Raw genomic sequence first — 20,006 nt, forward strand, 5'->3', positions numbered from 1 at the left:
TTCCAACAGACTCAATCCCTTCGGTCAATATCCCCCCAGCACAAGCACAAGCTCACTCAACGGACCCCCTTCAATTCATAGTTGAAGCCACACCTGTGGTTTTAGTCCTCGCAAACGTCCCCCCGCTGGAAGGGGGAACAGTGGAAAGCCCCACTTCTCTTTGCAGCAAAGCCCTACATTGGCTAACTAGTAACATGCGGCTAGCACCAGGGGGAAAGCATCATCTGGCAAGCGTAATCAAGTCAGCAACCAGGGTTCCCTGGCTGGGCAATCGGCCGAAAAAGTTTAAAGGGGACTGTGTGGCAGTGAGCTTCTCAAATCAAGACGTTCTTCCGAATATTCTTGCAAACATATTCCCTCCCCAACGCAGACGGGGTACTGTGGTTCCCCTAACTTTAAAATTCTTTTATGGAGAACAGCAGAATGTCACTTACCCAAGGACCCCTGCCCTAGGGTGGGACAACAACTGGGATTTGAAGTTCAGATGGGGACAAGATTCAAGGCATAACGTAGCAGCTCATCGTCATCAACCATTACTGTTTAATCCAGTTACACAACCACTTGAACTGTTCAATCGCTATGCGCCGTTATCTTTCATGGATCAAAACGATTGACTTTCTCCAAGACAAGATAGTGATGTAGAAGGACCCCAGCCTGCTCTTGGTCCATCAGTTCAGTATTCTGCAGGTGTTAGGGTCTGTAGAATCATGAGCTGGAACTTTGCTGGTCTTAGAGCCAAATTTAACGACAAGAACTGGCTGGACATAATTAGTTCCTATGATATTCTTGCTTTTCAAGAAACATGGGAAACGTCAGACGGATTGGCCCTGGATGGCTTTTCTCATTTTAATGTACCCGCAGACCCTAGCAAAGCAGGAAGGGCAAAGGGGGGTTTGGCTATATACATTTCACTAGATGTCCAAGGAAAACCTAGACATATTAAGTCCAACTCCAAAAACTGTTTAGCGGTTGAACTAACTACATCAAATTCCCATCCCATATTATTTGTTAACTTTTATAATTCTCCCGCCAGTCAAACCTCAATCGAGCATTTGGTAACCCTAGAGGAATTCCTGTCCACCCACAGTGAGAACAGTGCCCACGGGTACGAGGTGATCCTTATGGGAGACTTTATGGGAGACTTTAATTGCTCTTAGCTACTTTTAACCTTTATGAATCATGTAGTTGCCCTACCGGCCCGAGGTTACCGACATATGTGGGCAATGACTCAGGCACAATTATAGATTATATCTTTCTATCTCCTGGTATTCTGCCTGAAGTAATTAATTACAAGGTAGAAACTACAGTTTTTAGCGATCACAATCCTGTGATTTTAGAGATTATAGCTCAGGGAGTCTTGGGAAAAAGGAAGATCGACGCTTTATGCGCGAGAGAACTAGTTCTGAGAGATCAGAATCGGAGGCTGAAATGGGATCAAGTAACCCCAATCACCTTCTTACAGGAAACTTTGGCTACAGTTGAGGGGGAGGTCGCCACCTGTCTGGATAATAACTCTAGTGCCACCATGATTGAGGCCTTTAATGTTATATGCCGTCAGGTCAATCTAGATCTGACTGTAAAGGCAAAGCCAAATAGGTTCAGGGGCCCCAGATGGTTTGACTCAAACTGCTCCAAGGCCCACTCAATCCTCCTAAAGGCTCTAAAAAATAAACCCAGAGACAGAGAGCTGATAGCGTCTTTAAGGAAACAATACAATCAAGCTATCAGGGTGAGGAAATCTGAGATAAAAAACGAGGCCTGGAGTGATTTACTATTGCCTGAAACACAGAGAGATAGTGCAAAATTTTGGGCATTTATAAATCATCCATACTTCGCGGGACTAGATAATCAGAGAGCAGACTGCATTATTCCAGATGAACAATGGGTGACACATTTCAGCAACATTTATAGTTGTACTCACACTATCTCAGAATGTGAAATGCCATCCACACAACCGACAACGCCCATCTCTCCTTTTAGCCAAGATGAGGTGAAGAAAGCAATTAACAATACACTCTGTAAAAAGGCACCGGGGCCCGACGGGGTTCCCGCAGATTTCTTTAAGAGTGCTCCCGAACTAAGTTCCAAGATTCTCACTAATATTTTTAACGCTACAAGGGAGCTCATTTTTCCCTCTAGCTGGGCCAGGTCGACGATAGTACCAATTTTTAAAAAAGGACAGAGGACGGATCCGGCCTGTTACAGGCCAATTTCTCTCATCGACTCAAGTGTTAAAATCTTGGGAAGAGTCCTCTTAGGAAGACTGACCCAGATTTTAGAAAGGAAGGGTGTCCTATCTAACGCACAATATGGCTTTAGAGCCAAAAGAGGAACCTTAGATAAGTGCCTAAATCTAGAATTAATCTTAAATAAATACGTAACCGCCAAGGGGGGTTCCCTGTACATGGCCTTTATGGACCTCTCATCAGCTTTTGACCTGGTCAACAGGGCAAAGTTGTGGAGGATCCTTCTGGCCATGGGCCTCGACCCCCCCATTGGTTGGATACCTAGCTGAGCTACATAAGGACCTCGTGACCTCGGTCAGAGTAACTAGGGAAGGAAGATGCACTTGTCACTTTAAGTCAGAGAGGGGGGTTAGGCAAGGGTGCATCCTTGCCCCCCTCCTCTTTACCCTTTATATAAATGATTTGGAGGCAGTCATGGCAACATCTTATTGTTTCTGTTTCTGTTCTTATTGTTTCTGTTTCAGTTCTATTCTTATTCTTTTTGCTGTGTTGTGTTATTTTTATTCTGAGTTGCAGGTGGAAAGCGCCGGGACACTCTTTTCGAGTAGCCGTGCGCTATACAAGAGCGTTATAACATAACATAACATAACATAACATAACATAACATAACATAACATAACATCCCATATTGACATTCCGCGTGCAGGCGAGACAAAGATACCTGTCCTCCTGTACGCGGACGATGCAGTTCTCCTGGCACGCTCCGCAGTAGCGTTAAATAAACTCCTTTTATCTTTTGGAGATTTTATGTCCTCGTTGGATATGAAAATCAACACAGAGAAATCTCACATAATGATTGCTGGAGCCGCAGGCAGGAAAAGAAAGTCAAACTTTTTTCTGTGCTGGGAAAGAGGTCAGGAGAGTCCCTTCCTTTCCATACTTAGGAGTGACCTTTGATAAAAAGGGCACCTGGGGTCCTCAGCACTCAGTTAAAAGCAACGCTGTTGCAAGAGCGGCAGCAGGGTTGCTAGGTTTTGCTAAAAAACTAGGCGCCCGTCCCATGGAGAGCATCATCAAAGTCTATAAAGCAAAATGCTTGTCCGTTGCCCAGTATGGCTCTGTTATTTGGGGGTACACTAGTTCTGACAAAATACAGAAAGTAGAAAATAAATTTCTGAGATCCCTGCTTTCTGTCCCCCAATCGACTTCGACTTTTGCACTACACACAGAGCTAGGATTGGGCTATATATCTGACATTTTAAAACTAGCCCCAGTGATTGGTTGGATGAAAACTTGGCTTAACCAGGAGCTTACTTTAAACCACACTATTTTAAAAGATTGTTTAGCCCTGGATAGAGCCCTTAACATCCCGTGGGTAAGACACGTACAAACGCAGCTAATTTTAGCTGGACGTCCGGAGCTCTTTTCATCTCCAGATGTGATAAGTCATGAAGATCTTAAATCAGTAAAAAATACCCTGATAAATCTATATGTCCTGGAGAGGGAAGTTATAGAGCTAAAAAAACCCATGGTAAGGAAACACTGTATGTTGTCATCTGTTCCAGGAATGGAACCATATCTCTTCCTGGTAACTAATTCTTATCATCGTTTCCTTTTAACGAGATTCCGTTTTGATTTGATCCATTTCATCCTGGGCAATTTTAGAATCTGGAATCGACCCGATGATGCTGAACCATGTGATTGTGACCACTTTTCCACACAGGACACGATGCACTTTATCATGGTCTGCGGACATTATACTGAGATTAGAAAAAGATACTTGCTTCCAATCTTACGTATTCAAGGTTTTATTCAGGTTAAACCAGCCCTGTTATTTTTGCAACTCCTCCCTAATGTAAAAGTAGCTTTTCATGTTGCTAGTTTCTTAGTTGCAGGAGCAGGTTTAAACAAGCACCGTACAAGATTTAGCCACCCTATTCCTGAATAATGATTTCCCTCTTTATCTCATTTATCTAAATGTCTTGTGCTTTAATAAGCCCTTTTTTATCTTTTTTATCATTTTTAATATCTTTGTATGACTTATTGTGATTTTAGTGTTTTTAAAATAATGATTGTCTGTTTTAACTTTGTACCAATTTGTGCTCTGATGAAATGTTGTTATGTAACTATGCTCGTTCTTTTATGATTTTTAATAATCGAATAAAGATAATTGACTGACTGACTATGATCCTAATAAAGATAACCCGGGCTTCCTTCGAAAGTTAGAGGAGTATATGATTCAGCACTCAGCTCCAGTCATATTAGGAGGTGATTTCAACCTTCTATTAGACCCCCAGCTAGATCGTACCTCTAATGCCAAATATAATTCCCCGAACAAATCCCTTTTAGCCTTGAGGAATATCATGAAGGACTTTACCTTACAAGATGCTTGGAGAGTCAAGCATGGTAACCTCAGGGAGTTCTCCTTTTATAGCAAAAAGTACAAACAATACTCCAGAATAGATTTATTTATTTTAGATCGAGCCTTTATGCCTGATATTGTTTCAACTTCATATATTCCTATAGGATTGTCCGATCATTCTGTTGTCGAGTTAAAAATCAACTTTAAGGTTAGCCCCTCAGAGTATAGGTGGACTCTAGACAGAACTATCCTTTTTGATGATGAGATTAAAATTAAAATCAGAGCTAGTTTGTCAGTTTTTCTCATTTAATGTTGGTACTGCCTCAGAACAAACAGTTTGAGACACTCTTAAATCTTCCCTGAGGGGTATTCTTGGTTCATACATGGCACTAAAAAGAAAACTTAGGAAAGAAGAAGATACCAAGGATCTTGACTTAAATAAAATGAAGGAACAACAGTTGCAGTTAGCTGTTACGGAAGATAGAGACAGGATCCCGATACTTGAAAAAGAGCTCTTGCAGCTACAGACAGGCTTTAAGGCACGAGCTGATAAGATAAACAAGGAAAAGTGGGAAGTAAGTAAGCTCCGCAATTTCGAATACGGAGAGAAGTGTGGCTCACTCCTGACCTGGAAGGCTAGGGCTGAGAGGAGCAGGAACAACATCAGCTCACTAATTCAGAGAGATTCTGGGGTGCCCATAACAAAGGATGCTGAAATCAGGAGAGAGGCTAGAGGATTCATGGAGGATCTATATCATGAAGAAAATAGTTGTGGGCCGGAGGAACTGGAAAATTGGTGGGTACTGAGAGAGTTACCCCAGTTGAGTGAATCTGATACAGCCTTTTTAGTTACAGAGATTACGGAAGGGGAGATACGGGCCCAGTTAAAAAAGATGTCTAGGAACAAGGCCTCTGGTCCGGATGGACTACCAACGGAGGTGTATAAAGATAATTTGCACGACGTTTTAACACCTTTATTGACACTCTTTAATAAAATGTTTTTGCAAGGGGAGCACACCCCACCCTCTTGGTCAGAAGCTACCATTACTTTGATAGCAAAGCCCAACAAAGATCCCAAAAAAATAGTCATACAGACCTATTTCCCTACTTAACTCTGACCTCAAAATATATTCCGGCATACTTGCAGCCAGGTTGGCAAAAATAATTAAGTCCATAATCCACCCTGACCAGAGGGGGTTTATACTAGGCCGTCAACCTAATGAACTTACGTTCCAAGTGGTAGGAGCAATAGACATAGCAACAGACAGAGGATTGCCGCTCACCATTGTTACGATCGATGCAGCAAAAGCTTTCGATCAAGTCAATTGGCTATTCCTATGGAAAACCATGGCGAAGTTTGGGTTCCCAGATATTTTCATCAAAGGGATTGCAACATTGTATAGGGGTCCCCGGGACAAAGTCTTGGTCAACGGTTGCCTAACCGAATGGTTTAACATCTCAAGGGGAACGAGGCAGGGTTGCCCCCAATCTCCCCTCCTCTTTGATATTTATATCGAGCCCTTTGTCTGTTCCTTAAGATCAGATCCAGTAATCTTACCGTTCAAATGGGGGATTTGGTGCTTAAGACCGCATTATATGCCGATGACCTTCTCCTTTACACGTCTAACCCGGTCGAGGCTATTCCCAGGTTGTTTTATTTGGCTGAGGATTTTGGTACCGTGTCGGGGTATAGAATCAATAAAGACAAAACTGACATAATGAGCTGGAACAGCTTAACTCAGATACCAGAAGCTAAATTAAAGATCAGATACTTGGGAATTCACCTTACCCACAACCTAGAGAACGTACCGAAAGTTAGTTGGGAGATGGTGGTGAAGGAAGTAAGGAAGTTACTGACTAGATGGAATACTCTACCACTTAACATCTATGGTAGAGTAAATCTAGTCAAGATGATAATTTTGCCGAAAATTACTTTTTTATTTAATTCCATCCCCCTTAACTTTAATGAAAAGGATATTTCGAACCTCCAAGGAAGGATTGGCTCTTTTATCTGGGCGACTAAGTCCCCAAGGATCGCTTGGAGGAAATTGAGAAGGGAATGAAATTAGGTGGGTTGGCCCTTCCAGATTTACTTCTCTATTGTTATGCCTTTCAGTTCAAGAACTTTAGACTCCTAGCAAACAAACTAGACTCTTCATCTCATGGTAGACTTTTTCAGGCTATGCTATCAGACCTGCCACATGGTTTAGAGTTCTTTCTCTACAAATTTGGGGATCAGAAGTTTTTTAAAAAGGTTCGCCTGAAGCTCTTAAAGACAGCACTTAACATCTGGCAATCAATACGTAGAATTCTGGATATACCCTATTACCATTCCCAAGCCCCAATCTGGGACTCCCCTGGTACACCAGAATGCCTATTAGATTGACTGGCCCTTCCATTGAGAGCGGCAGGCATCACAAAATGGGGGGACCTGTGTAACAACTCGGCTTTATTAGGTTGGGAATCCCTTTCGAACATAACATAGGGCTCTATAACAAGATTTAAATTTTATCAGTTGTCGTCCTGGTGGGGGAGGCAGCGTTGGGCCAATGATGAGGAGATCCCTCTCTTGGAATCCATTGATGGGGGTAGGGGATGGAAGGGCGAGGTTGCACATTGGTACAATATATTTGTGGGAGCGAAAGACAATCTAGGAACTGAAACCATCAAGTTATGGGACAATTTTCCAGGCCTGAATTTAGGGGAGGTACTGAAGGTTTGGACACACTCATTTACACTTTCCCAAAAAATTATAAAACCATCCAATCGCAGAAGAAACCACTTGTTTACTTTATACAGGGTTTACTGGACCCCAGCGAAACTCTCTAAGCTTTCAGCAGAAGTATACTTTTGTCCAAGATGTAAGTTTCCAGCTGCGGACGACGGACACATGTTTGTCGACTGCCCGGACATTAGGAGTTACTGGAGTGAGGTGTGTGAGTTCTTAGAAGCGGTTGTACTATCCCCAATTACTTGTAGTCCTAGATTGATCCTTTTTGGTCTCCCCCCCGGATTATGATATTAGAAATTGTACCTTACAGTTTATTTCTATGTTATTGTTATTGCTAGGAGAGAGATTTGTAGGGAGTGGAAGTCTGTAAACCCCCCCCAGATTCACAGATTGTCTAAGAAACATCATGGCGGTTAGTCGTTTAGACATGCTGTGTGGTGGGGAAAGCGCAAATAAGATTTGGTTTGCCTTAAATGCATTGGCTGAGAGATAACCTCCAATGAGTCCAATGATTATGCCAGAGGTTAGTGGTCCTGTCCTCCCTAAGTGGCAGATACATCGTGAATGGGAGTTGGATTGGGAAACGACCTACCTCTGGGCGATATCCATTGGCTATCCACAGACCCCAGGGAGGAAACAGCTGGTTTGTGTTAGTGGCCTGGAGAAAGCCTATGTAGAGTTGACATTTTCTGGTGGCATTTATGAGGACAAAAAAAAAAAAGTACTATTCATCCAAAATTCAACATGGCTGGAACGTCAGAGCATGAAGAGCTAACTAAACCAACTCTCAATATGGCTCATTTCCATAGCTCTCCACCTCCTAACATCTACAAATTCCTTCCTTAAGCCTCCCATCTGGCTGGGTCAGGGGATGGGGGTAGATTGACCTGGTATTCCCAGCCTGCCATATTCCTCCTTTGAAGTTTCATGCTTTACCACCCCTCTCCCCTGCTCTGGTATTCCAGTGTAGTAGAACCCTCGCCACCAAATAGCCTCTCCCTGGGTGAGTTACTTATCACTTCATCAAAGCAGCCTGACTAATCCTGTTACCTCCGAACAATCAGGGAGGACCATAGGAAGGCTGAATTTCGGCTTACAGACAAGAAAGTCTTAACTTATTTTCTGTATGTTTTATGATAAATTCAATAATAGTATATTGTTGGATTTATCAATGGCATTCTGCTAAGTGCTCGAATTATATTTTATTGAATTCCTTTTTTTTTATTAAGGAGCTCCAATAAATACAAATACAAAAAAGATGATGTAAAAAGAGAAAGATACAAATCATGAATTCGTCAAAAAGTTGTAAACATTGCATATGTAGTCCAAAATTCATTACAATCATTATAAACCAACTTTTCATAACAAATAAAAAATATAAAGATATAATACAGTTTATATATTCCTTGTGGTCGTGCTCCAGGTAGCTATAGGGGACCAGATCTTAGCACCACGTATTCTGGTGCGTCTACCCCTAGTAGCATAGATAGCTTTTTCCTGGATATAGACACCTAGGAAACGAGCTAACCACATTTGAAAGGTTGGTGGATCTATCTCTTTCCAACGAGCTGCTAATATAATTCTGTAAACTCCTGTACCAATAAATAAGCAAGACTCCTCTTCTATACTTAAGCCTAAATAGCTGTCATACCCTAGAATATAGAGCGTAGGAGATTCCGCCAGTTTATGCCCAAACACTTCTTCCCAATATTCAGACACCATTCTTTTAAAAGATGTTAATTTTTCGCATTCATAAAACATATGAATTCATGTAGCTGGGCCCCTTCCACACCTAGGACATTCGTCATTCACTCTTTTGCCCCAGGCATAAAGTTTAGCAGGTGTATAATACAGATTGTAAATGGTCTTATACATCTGAGCCCTGAGGTTAGAACTCAAAAGCACATCTGACGTTAATAGTAGGCTCATATCTATGTCCACATTGGTGTTAGCAAGTTTGTCAGCCCATGCAACTTCGGTATGTTCAAGATCATCTTGAAGTATCCCGAGTAGCATACTATAAATGGTGCGAATTCTAAACGTATGCTTGCTTATCGTTTCTAACAGAGGGATCTTATCTAATGTAATATTAGGAGTTTTCAAACTCAAAATTGTATTCAATTGAATATATTTAAAATAGTCACTATTGGAGACTTTAAAGTTTCTTTGAAGGTTTAAAAATCTGATATTTGGATCATCACAGAGAAAATTCCCTGTTGTAGTAATTCCAAGATTTTCCCATTTTTTTGCGATAGCATCGTTAGTCTGCTTAGGTAAAAGTGAGGAGCGATACCTGTTACATTTTGGGATCTTCATATGTTTTTATTTAGCGATTCTCCCCCATACTTTCCCTGCGCTAATAATCACTTTAAATCTAGGTTTTTTTTAAATAGCTTGGCTCAAGTTGTCTAAGCAAGAGCCCTCGGGTTTTCACCTCTATTGGTAATTCATAGATTGATGGTATTCCTGTGCCTCCTAAGTTCTCTAGGTGATCACAAGTGTTAAATAGCAGAGTCGTTTGTTGGAGGAGGGCAGCCCAAAGATAAAACATAATATTTGGGATGGCTAATCCCCCTATCCTGTGGCAGCGATAAATATTTCAGCGACCTCCTAATTTTACTGTACTGCCAGATAAATTTAGCCATTTGGGATTCTAGGGTTTCAACTATCTTGTCATCCTAAAAACAGTGCCCTCTACCGACCCTTACATTTTGTGTGTTAAAAGTAGGTACAATGGCTTTCTATTAACCAGGTTCCGGCTGGACCTACTGCCTTATCTTTTAGCCTACCCTCGGGGGGAAATAGGGGTGCTAATCTTCCATCCTGCGGCTGAATTAGTAAATCTCAGCAGGACACATTACATTTTACCATGTTTTGTAGTTTTTACAGTGCACCTAGGTAACAATGTATCCTTCCAGTACTGAAAAGGCCCAAATTTATCCTGGCCTGACCCTCTCTGATATATCTGCAAATGCTTCCGGGAAACATTATTTCTAACGTTCTCAGCTTTTTAAAAATTGCTGTCAGACTGAGAAGCGGCTGTGATTTAACCTCTGAGAAGGGCCGGGCAGTTTCCATTTTCCTTTAATTTCATTGAGGTTTTTATTTGGTATCTATTTTGATTGTCTTTTAATGTGATTTTATTGAGGATGATTTAAATGTGATGAAATTATTATGGATTGTACCACTTTTATGGTTTGTATTTCATAAAACGAATATAATTTATATTGATTGAAGTCGCCTTCTTTCTTTCTTCAGTTAGCTTCTCCCTAATGTTCATCATCTGTATGCTTTCTATTTCGGAGTATAGCCTTCTCTGTCACATGTCTGTCTGCTGTAATCTCAATTATTGTACTTCTGCATATGGCTGACCCCACACTTCATAGACCACAACCTCTTCTTTAAAATCTCCATCACTGCAACCTACCAATACTGCTTAATTTGAGCCGGTGGGTCCCAATCACACTCCTTTGTGAAACCAATACTTATTTTTTCTCATTTTACATTTCACTAGAGCAAGAGGGGAAAAACACCCAAAGGGGAATAAGGAGAAAGGTGGAAAACTGTAACAAAGAGAGAAAGTACGTACTTGTTAGAGTGAGAGAAAGGGGAAGGGAGTATCCGGTTGTCAGTTAGAGGCACAAAGTCCATTGCAAACTACGCAGCCTTGGTTGGTATCCTGTGCACTTACACGTAATAGCACCAGCCGTGGGCTTCTGAACAGAGCTTTAGGCCCTGGCACTCATTCTTTTACAAATGATCACCGACTACCAGTAACTAAACTCCACCAACCTATATATTCAACTCGCCTACCATTTGTATGAACCCACAAAGCCACCACTAATTATCACACCTAACTCCCATTAATTTAATCTAGCAAGCACTGAGAATCTGGACTAAATTGATAACATGTTATTCTTTTCCTGGACAGCACATGACTAATCCCAATAACAAACAATAATCACTGGATTAACCACTAACCTTGAGTTACGAGTAGCGTGCTACTCACTGTAAAGCGCTTCATTCAACTCCCCGTCAAGAGTAGTAAACGCTATATAACTGCAGTAGTTAGTTTCCTTTTACATTTTCTCTGTGCTTATTTGATGTAAGAAATGATGCTGTGTCCAAGATGTGCCAGCAGAGTGCGCTGTTTGATAGCTGGTGGCTGCACCGGCTGCTCCAGGTTAAAAGTGCAGCATTGTCCTAATTCATCAGTGCGGACCTCAATTTTTCTCAAAATGCCTACCAGGGATAGTGTGTAAATCAAACAGTCTTTGCACAAATGCCAAATAACTCATCTGCATCAGCCTTTTGAGGCTAATGTAACGTGAAGTGGAGCAAATGATATTTACATCTGATTAAAAAAAGTAACCTGTTTTCAACGCCATTTCTGCTCTTAATTTAATAAGTGGCTAAAGTCAACTTCATTCACTTTTCAAATGTGAAATCTAGAACTCCATTTGGGGCAACAATGAGTTTATCTCGTTTTTTTAAATATTGTAAAATATGTTACATTTTGTCTTAAATGGGCTGTGTTAATGGCATGAAATGCTTTCTTAACATATTTGACTATTGCAGTCTTTTATTAAGCCAAGCATGTGTTGCACATAGCTTTACGATGCCTTTATCCAGTATTGCCGCGGTGCAAACGTTTCAGCGATCTTCACCGGAGCCAAATCGGTTTGCTCCAGTCTGTGTTACAAACGTGGCAAAAATGGTGCAGATACATTTGCCCTGTTATTTTGCCCCAGCGCAGAATTTCATTGCCCGTGTCTATGGTTTGTTTCAGACATTTGAAAGCTGGCCGCAAATAGATCCAATGTTTGAAAGCCAAAATGAACAATGTTGAATGTCAGCAGTCTCGTTTGTTTCCACCCCTGCAGGAGTACGTTTCGCCAGGGCCTGGTTGTCGGGAGTAAGCCTGTCATTCACCCAGTGCTGCACTGGCTGCTTCAGCGGACCAATGAACTGAAAAAGAGAGCGTACCTGGCACGGTTTCTCGTCAAACTGGAGGTCCCCGCTGAGTTCCTTCAAGACGATGTTGTGGCTGACACAAGCAAGCAGGTATTGTGCACTTGCATGGATTTCTATCGCATTTTATATTGTAAGATACACCTCCTTTTAGTCCTGCCAGTGCTTTTATAAGATAGTTCTTCTTGTCCGTAAAATCAGAAAAGAGCATTCGATAGGCGTAAGTTAATTTGCCTATAGGGCATTTATGAAATGCGTTAACCTCTTCTTGGAGAAATGAACATCCCTAGAACGCAGCAGTGACGTGGCTCGGTGCTGACAGGCTGAGGCTTTTGCCCTGGCCAGCCGACACGGATGATCAGACTCTGACCCTTGCTCCTTTCCACTGGCCCCCACCCCCGACACTGTGGCTGTATTTTTGTTTATCTAGCTGCCCATGTATGGAAGTTAGGCCCTTCAGATGAGGCGGGCAGGGGCAGAGGGACTGACATCATGCAGCCGCGTACAAAGGATGTTAGCGTCAGCGAGAGCTTTCACTCACTCGTGGCCGCGGCATCGACTTCATTCTATGGGGTGCCGGGGGTCCGTCTATCTGTGTGTTAAGCGTCGGGTTAAGTTCGAGTTCAGTTTAGGAGTTTGTAAAAAGTGCGGGAAGCTAATCCTGGCACTGGCAGCAGGGATTGTAGTGAGCTGAAGCAGTAGGATTTTTCTCCTCACATTTTGCGCTTAGGTTTTACACACACACACTTGACACATTGTCTATTACGTAGAATCTGCTGTGATGCTAGGAAGGGACCGAAAGTAAAAACGTTTTAGTGAGCGCTGCACTGGCACAAAAGGTAATCGGGCAACCCGAAAATTGAGTTGCTGCAGAAAAGCAGTGGGTTCAAGAGGGTCCAGAGTTTTAACAGGCAGACTTATGAATGTAGTATAAGACTCCAAATCCGTGTGTATTATCTTCACATGCTGTCCTCTCGAAGAAACGTACCAGAAGGAAGTGGGTGGTGATACCGTTCTGGCTTATTTAATAGGCCACAAACTGCAAGCATTTTAAGGCAGCTTAATGGGGAAGGTTATCTGCTACAGAGATCGCTGTGCATCCAGCAAGTCACAAGGTAAAAGCTGGTAAAAACCGCTCAGATGGTCAATGCACTTGTAGGAAAGATTGCTGCAGGGCTTTAAGTGGGATGAAAAAACGCGGGTGGGGTCGCTCAAAGGGGCGTGGCCAATGCAATTAAGGGCGGGGCTTAAAACACATAAGCTACAAATCTGTGCTCCGCATAGTGTGCTTCCCGACTTGTATTTCGCTGTTTCTGTCATTACATCAATATATATGATACAAATGACATAATACCTACAACAAGGCAGGACTATTGTCTTTGTCAATGGTCGTTAGTTGCATAACAGAAATAAGCAGCAACTACGGCTTGTATAAAATATTGAAAAAAAAACCTTAAAGCCCTGGTGACACCACAACAATGTTGCTGCTCCTGGGTTTCAAAAAGAGAAGGGAAATCCAGAGAGAAAATGACTCTCTTTAAAGGATTTCCCTTCCCCTACAACACTCATCTGGCATGACGTCATGCCTTAACTTCTCCACTAGCAATGCCCAATGCATTTCGGGACATGTGTCCCTTTGTCAGGGGCTGAACTGTAACTAAAAAACTAACAATCATTTGCATTGCAATATATCTCGCATTTGCCAGAGTTCGAGCTATTGGCATTGTAAATGACAATGCCTTTTATTTATAGGTTTTGAGAACCTGCAAGTGTTGCGTAAAAACGTACTTTTCACTTATAATCGCTGCTTACAAGAAGTAAGGATAGCAGTAACTGAACCTTTTTTACTGCCAGCCTTGCTTTTCGTAAGCAAGGATTGTAAGCACAAAGCGTGTGTTTACACACCGCTTGCAGGTTTCCAGATCTCATAGTAAAAGGCATTATCATTTACAATGCCAATAGCTCACACTCTTGCAAATGTGAGACCTATTGCATCGCAAATGCTTGTTGTTTATGGCGGCCTCCACTGATGGTGACTCACTAGTTCGAGCTGCATACGTAGTCTACCAGTCCAAGCTCCGTAGGCAGCCCACTAGTGCTCACTTTTCAGGACGTCCAAGTTGAAAAATGTGTCAGCAAGTGGAAACTTTTAAATCTGGGCACGTTCCTAGCCCACAACTGTCAGTTTCTCACAGTGCAATCAATGGGAGCTTGTCACGTGGCCCGTGCAGCTATGCCCAATATTCACATGTTCAAGCTTCTCACACTGTCTAGCAATCCGATCTTTCCATAACAAGCTCTAGTGCCAGCTTCACAAAAAGCACACCATTGCAAGCTTCTCACACTGCACACAGTTAAGTTCCCTCATTCCTCACAAGTGCCACCTTCTCTTTTCCTACAATTGCAAACATCACATGCCTCCCTGCACCACAAGCCTGCCATATATACTTATGTTATGAGCATTACAGCCTGTCCAAGAGTGCCAACTTCCCACACTGCCCAGCAATGTCCAGCGGTGCCAACTTCTAACTAATTCTTCACTAAGTCCTCTAGGGAAGAAAATTAGCATTTGATTAAAGCAGGCCCTACCTGTCCGGACCGCATGATCACCCTTCCTCTCTTGTCGTTGTGCCTCCTTGTGCAGCAAAGCGCTAAGTGCCATAGGTGTCTAGAGCTGCCAAATGCAACTCAGTTTCCCCAAGTGGGCAAGTTAACTCGTCTTTCAGCCGATTTGTTTGTAAGCGAAGTCTTTCAATAGGAAAGGGTTAAATATCGGGACATTTTCGCTGAGTGTGAAAGTGAAAACTAAACCAGCCCATACGTCCTAATGTTATCGCCGAAGCGGGCGCATGCTTTTTTTCTGTTTATGACTTCTCTGTAGTAGTGACTGCACCCATGCTTTAGCTTAAACATCTTAAGATAAAGTTGGGTGCCAAGATTGCTTAAAAAGGCAAGAATTGTCTATTTCTTTACTTTTGAAGCAATCTCTGCACCCTACTTTAGCTTAAGATGGTTAGGCTAAAGCACGCGTGCCGCCACTACTACAGAGAAGTCATAAACAGAAAAAAAGCATGTACCCGCATCGAGAAATGACTGCTGTGTGCCACCAATATGAAAACAACCGACCACGAAAGTTAAAGTGCGCCATGCGCACGCTGTGATGAAATGAGACGCCCGGGGGACTTCAGAAAAATGCAATACAAAAGAAAGTGAACGCATCCTTCACTTACTATCGGCAGGCATGCGCAGTACATCGTTTTCTGTCTGCACGGATAACTAGACACACCGTGAAGAACTCTAGGCGAGTGGGTGGGGCCTAAGGGAGACAGGGCGGACACCAACCCCGCTTCCAAAGAAGCCCGACACAAAAGCAACAACCATAGATCTTGCCAAGGCGTAGCAGCGCATGCGCTGCAACGCAGACGAGACCTAAAAATGACAATGTGCAGGGTGGACCATTCGTCATCCTTTTAACAAAGCTCCTCTGCTCAAGTGCTTTAAAGCAATTAGATATCATGCATGGTCGAAAGTATGATGAAATCAAGTTATCTTATTCAGAAAAGATATGTCCCTCAGTACTGCTGTTTAATCTTTATAGTTCACACCTGTCGTGTTCAAGTATACATGCACTTAATAATGCTTGAGGTTTCAGGTAAGCGCCAAATAGGGGGTAAACTCGGTGTGGTAGTTGAGGGAACGGCATGATAAGTGATGAGATATATTATAGCCTTATAGCCCGCCGTAGCGGGCTATGCCGGCTATTAAAGACCCGAGCCGAAGGCGAGGGACTTTAACAAGGCAGCGGGACTTTAAAAGCTGGTAAAGCCCTGCTACGAACGGCTATAGGGCTATTAGAACATTCTGCCGCTAGTGTGCAGAATGTTCTAACAAATAAAATAAAGCTTTCAGGGAATGCGAGAGGATTGAAATCCCCTCAGGCTCCCTGAAGCCTTTGTTCAGAGCCAGAGCTGTGAACAAAGAAACATTGGAATGTTGGAGCTCTGGGCTTATACCGGCCTTTATAAGCCCGGAGCACTCCATTGTTTTCAACGGAGCTTCCAACGTTCCAATGTTCTAATTCGGTGTAACAGCTACGAAAATTGGGCATTGCAGTATGCATCACGGAGTTTGAAGCACTCTGAAGCCGGCAGGTTAGTTGGCCAGTCATGCCACATATGTTGTGGAAGAGTTATTGAGAGTTGAGTACATCATAAAAGGTTGTCGTTTTTTCACATTTTTGATAATTTCTCATTTTGATCACGCACTGGAGTTGCAGTGTGATTTCTGACATTGAGTACGTTTCATGTGATCGTGACTAATTAATTACTAGCACGAATGGGGAGCGGTGACATTTAACTGCACACATTATTAAGTGCATGTGCACTTGAACAATACCGGTGTGAACTATAAAGATTAAACGTCAGTACTAAGGGACATCTCTTTTCTGAATGCTTTAACTTGATTTCATCATCATTTCTATCATGCATAATATATCATTGTTTTAAAGTGCTTGAGCAGAGGAGCTTTGTTAAAAGGATGACGAATGGTCCACCTTGCACATTGTCAATTCTATTTTTTATTGTTACAGATTCAGCCCCTGTCGAAGGGACGCATATCCCAAAATGCACTGGGCATGTAAGAATAGAACATTTGTATATGTAAAAGATTAAATGTATAATTTTGTGATGTGATTATAACATATACTATAATTGATGTTTTTTTTGGAGTGTAATAATCTAATATCTGTATATGTTTGTGGAAAGTTGAGGTATGAACATCTCATTTAAATACAGATCATTTTGTAAAAAGGAAAAATTATAAGCAATTGTTTTTGCAAAAGTGCACATTGGCACAAGTACCAGCACTTGAATGTATGATTTTGAAGCTTTTAAGACATGCCACACATCATGCCTTCCAATGTAGCACGCAAGAGTTAAAAGGATTAGAATTTATAAATTGGAAGAAAGAGGAGTGCTTCACTTCTACTTTTCACGTTTCTAAAACAGTGACCAGTAACCCCCTGAGCAAATGCTTTGAGACTTTCCATGTTGTTTTGGGAGGTGATCTCCAAGACTGGGTCCCACCCAGGAGAGAGAAACATTTATTGGTTGGTGTGGCAGTCTAATGCCTATTGAACAGCTGAAGGGTTGCAGCCCCTACTTTGTCATGCTCTTTCACCACGGAGACCCTTGTAAAGCCACATCCCTGGCCACATGTCTGAAAGGTGAATGCTCACTGAAAGGCTCCAGATCTGTCTTTCAGTTGTCTGTCTTCCTGCTGTATACAAGATTCTCGCTTAGTGCAAGTATTTAAATCACAGATCCCAAACACAAGAAGAATTTTAAAGAAAAATACATTATTATTTTGCAGAGAGACATAATCTTTCCATACGGAATGTTAGAAGCCAATCTGACAGCCTGAGAGATTTGATATCTTCAAAAAGACTCTCTATCGAAGAGCATAGTATCCACATGGGCTGCGGAACTTTTTTCGTCTTCCTTGTTCAACAGCCCCTGATTGCTGAGGGTGCTAGAATCCAGAAATAATCGTGCTAGATTGCACACGTAGCCTGTGTGCCTCCGCCACTCCGGAAGAACCAGAGCCCCTTCCGGTGCTTCACAAGCATCTGGACTACCAGAGCCCCTTCCGGTGCTTCACAAGCATCTGGACTACCAAAGCCCCCTTCTGGTGCTTCACAAGCATCTGGACTACCAGAGCCCCCTTCCGGTGCTTCACAAGCATCTGGACTACAAGAGCCCCTTCCAGTGCTTCACAAGCATCTGGACTGCCAGAGCCCCTTCCAGTGCTTTAACAAGCATCTGGACTACAAGAGCCCCTTCCAGTGCTTCACAAGCATCTGGACTGCCAGAGCCCCTTCCAGTCTTTCACAAGCATCTGGACTACTAGAGCCCCTTCCAGTGCTTCACAAGCATCTGGACTACCAGAGCCCCTTCTGGTGCTTCACAAGCATCTGGACTACTAGAGCCCCTTCCTGTGCTTCACAAGCATCTGGACTACCAGAGCTCCATCTGGTGCTTCACAAGCATCTGGACTACTAGAGCCCCTTCCGGTGCTTCACAAGCATTTGGACTACCAGTGCTCCTTCTGGTGCTTCACAAGCATCTGGACTACTAGAGCCCCTTCCGGTGCTTCACAAGCATCTGGACTACTAGAGCTCCTTCCGGTGCTTCCCAAGCATCTGGACTACCAGAGCCCCTTCCGGTTCTTCACAAGCATCTGGACTACCAGAGCCCCATTCCGGTGCTTCACAAGCATCTGGACTACAAGAGCCCCTTCCGGTGCTTCACAAGCATCTGGACTATAAGAGCCCCTTCCAGTGCTTTAACAAGCATCTGGACTACAAGAGCCCCTTCCGGTGCTTCACAAGCATCTGGACAACCAGAGCCCCTTCCAGTGCTTCACAAGCATCTGGACTATTAGAGCCCTTTCCTGTGCTTCACAAGCATCTGGACTACCAGAGCTCCTTCTGGTGCTTCACGATATCTGGACTACTAGAGCCCCTTCCGGTGCTTCACAAGCATCTGGACTACCAGAGCCCCTTCCAGTGCTTCACAAGCATCTGGACTACTAGAGCTCCTTCCGGTGCTTCACAAGCATCTGGACTACCAGAGCTCCTTCCGGTGCTTCACAAGCATCTGGACTACCAGAGCTCCTTCTGGTGCTTCACAAGCATCTGGACTACTAGAGCCCCTTCTGGTGCTTCACAAGCATCTGGACTACAAGTGCCCCTTCCAGTGCTTCACAAGCATCTGGACTACCAGAGCCCCTTCTGGTGCTTCACAAGCATCTGGACTACAAGTGCCCCTTCCGGTGCTTCACAAGCATCTGGACTACCAGAGCTCCTTCCGGTGCTTCACAAGCATCTGGACTACTAGAGCCCCTTCCTGTGCTTCACAAGCATCTGGACTACCAGAGCTCCTTCTGGTGCTTCACAAGCATCTGGACTACTAGAGCCCCTTCCGGTGCTTCACAAGCATCTGGACTGGACACCATTTCGGTCTTTGTGGCTCCAGAAGCTAGGGTCACATCCTGCCCTGGATAGCAGCAGTGCTTTCTTTTTGTTGTCCTTACCTGGTTTGATACTGCGATTGAAAAGAATATTCAACGTTTAGCCCAAGGTCAACTGAGCATGTAGGATTTTGCTTTTCTGGTGCCACACGTGTTTTAATATGAAAAACGTAACTTTGTAATTTTGGGCTGAAAGTGGATCATTTGTTCATTTTGAAGGCTAGTCCTTTTTAGGTCTCGCGACCTATCGATGCGCGCAAGCGCATCGAGCGGAGCGAGAATTCATGTCGGCAAAACACAAGTCAAACCAAGGGCTTTCAGCCCCGCGGTTTTCTTGCAGTTCACGTGTATCACGTGAGCAAACATGCACGCGCATCGCATGCAAGCCCAGCCTCTCGCATTCCCAGGCTCTCCCGCCCCCATCCGGCATCAGGCACTCCTCCCACACCTCACGGACATCTGTTCAGCACGCGCATCGCATGCAAGCCCAGCCTCTCGCATTCCCAGGCTCTCCCGCCCCCATCCGGCATCAGGCACTCCTCCCACACCTCATGGACATCTGTTCATTTCTCCTCCCCAGCTAGCTTCCCCCAGGCCCCTGCTGCTTCACACCCTCATTGCCGCTCGGCCCCCTCCCATGCCCGCCGTGTCGGATTTCTCCTCCCCCCTCCCCTTCTCTGCCTTGCCTTCCCTCCGTGCTCAATACCAGCCTTTGCTTTACTATCAC

The 20,006-nt window shown here is 43.5% G+C and overlaps 1 protein-coding gene across 1 annotated transcript in view; it reads left to right on the top strand.

Moving 5' to 3' along the window:
• Positions 1 to 20,006, top strand: part of IFT81 (intraflagellar transport 81) — a 1,042,527-nt gene that overhangs the window by 106,909 nt on the left and 915,612 nt on the right. Inside the window, exon 4 of the mRNA XM_086943010.1 lies at positions 12,163 to 12,343. Coding sequence (XP_086799136.1) covers positions 12,163 to 12,343 — 181 coding nt within the window. The remainder of the gene's footprint in view (positions 1 to 12,162; positions 12,344 to 20,006) is intronic.

Source organism: Lissotriton vulgaris, chromosome 11, assembly GCF_964263255.1.
Source record: "Lissotriton vulgaris chromosome 11, aLisVul1.2, whole genome shotgun sequence".
NCBI classification, from domain to species: Eukaryota; Metazoa; Chordata; class Amphibia; order Caudata; family Salamandridae; genus Lissotriton; species Lissotriton vulgaris.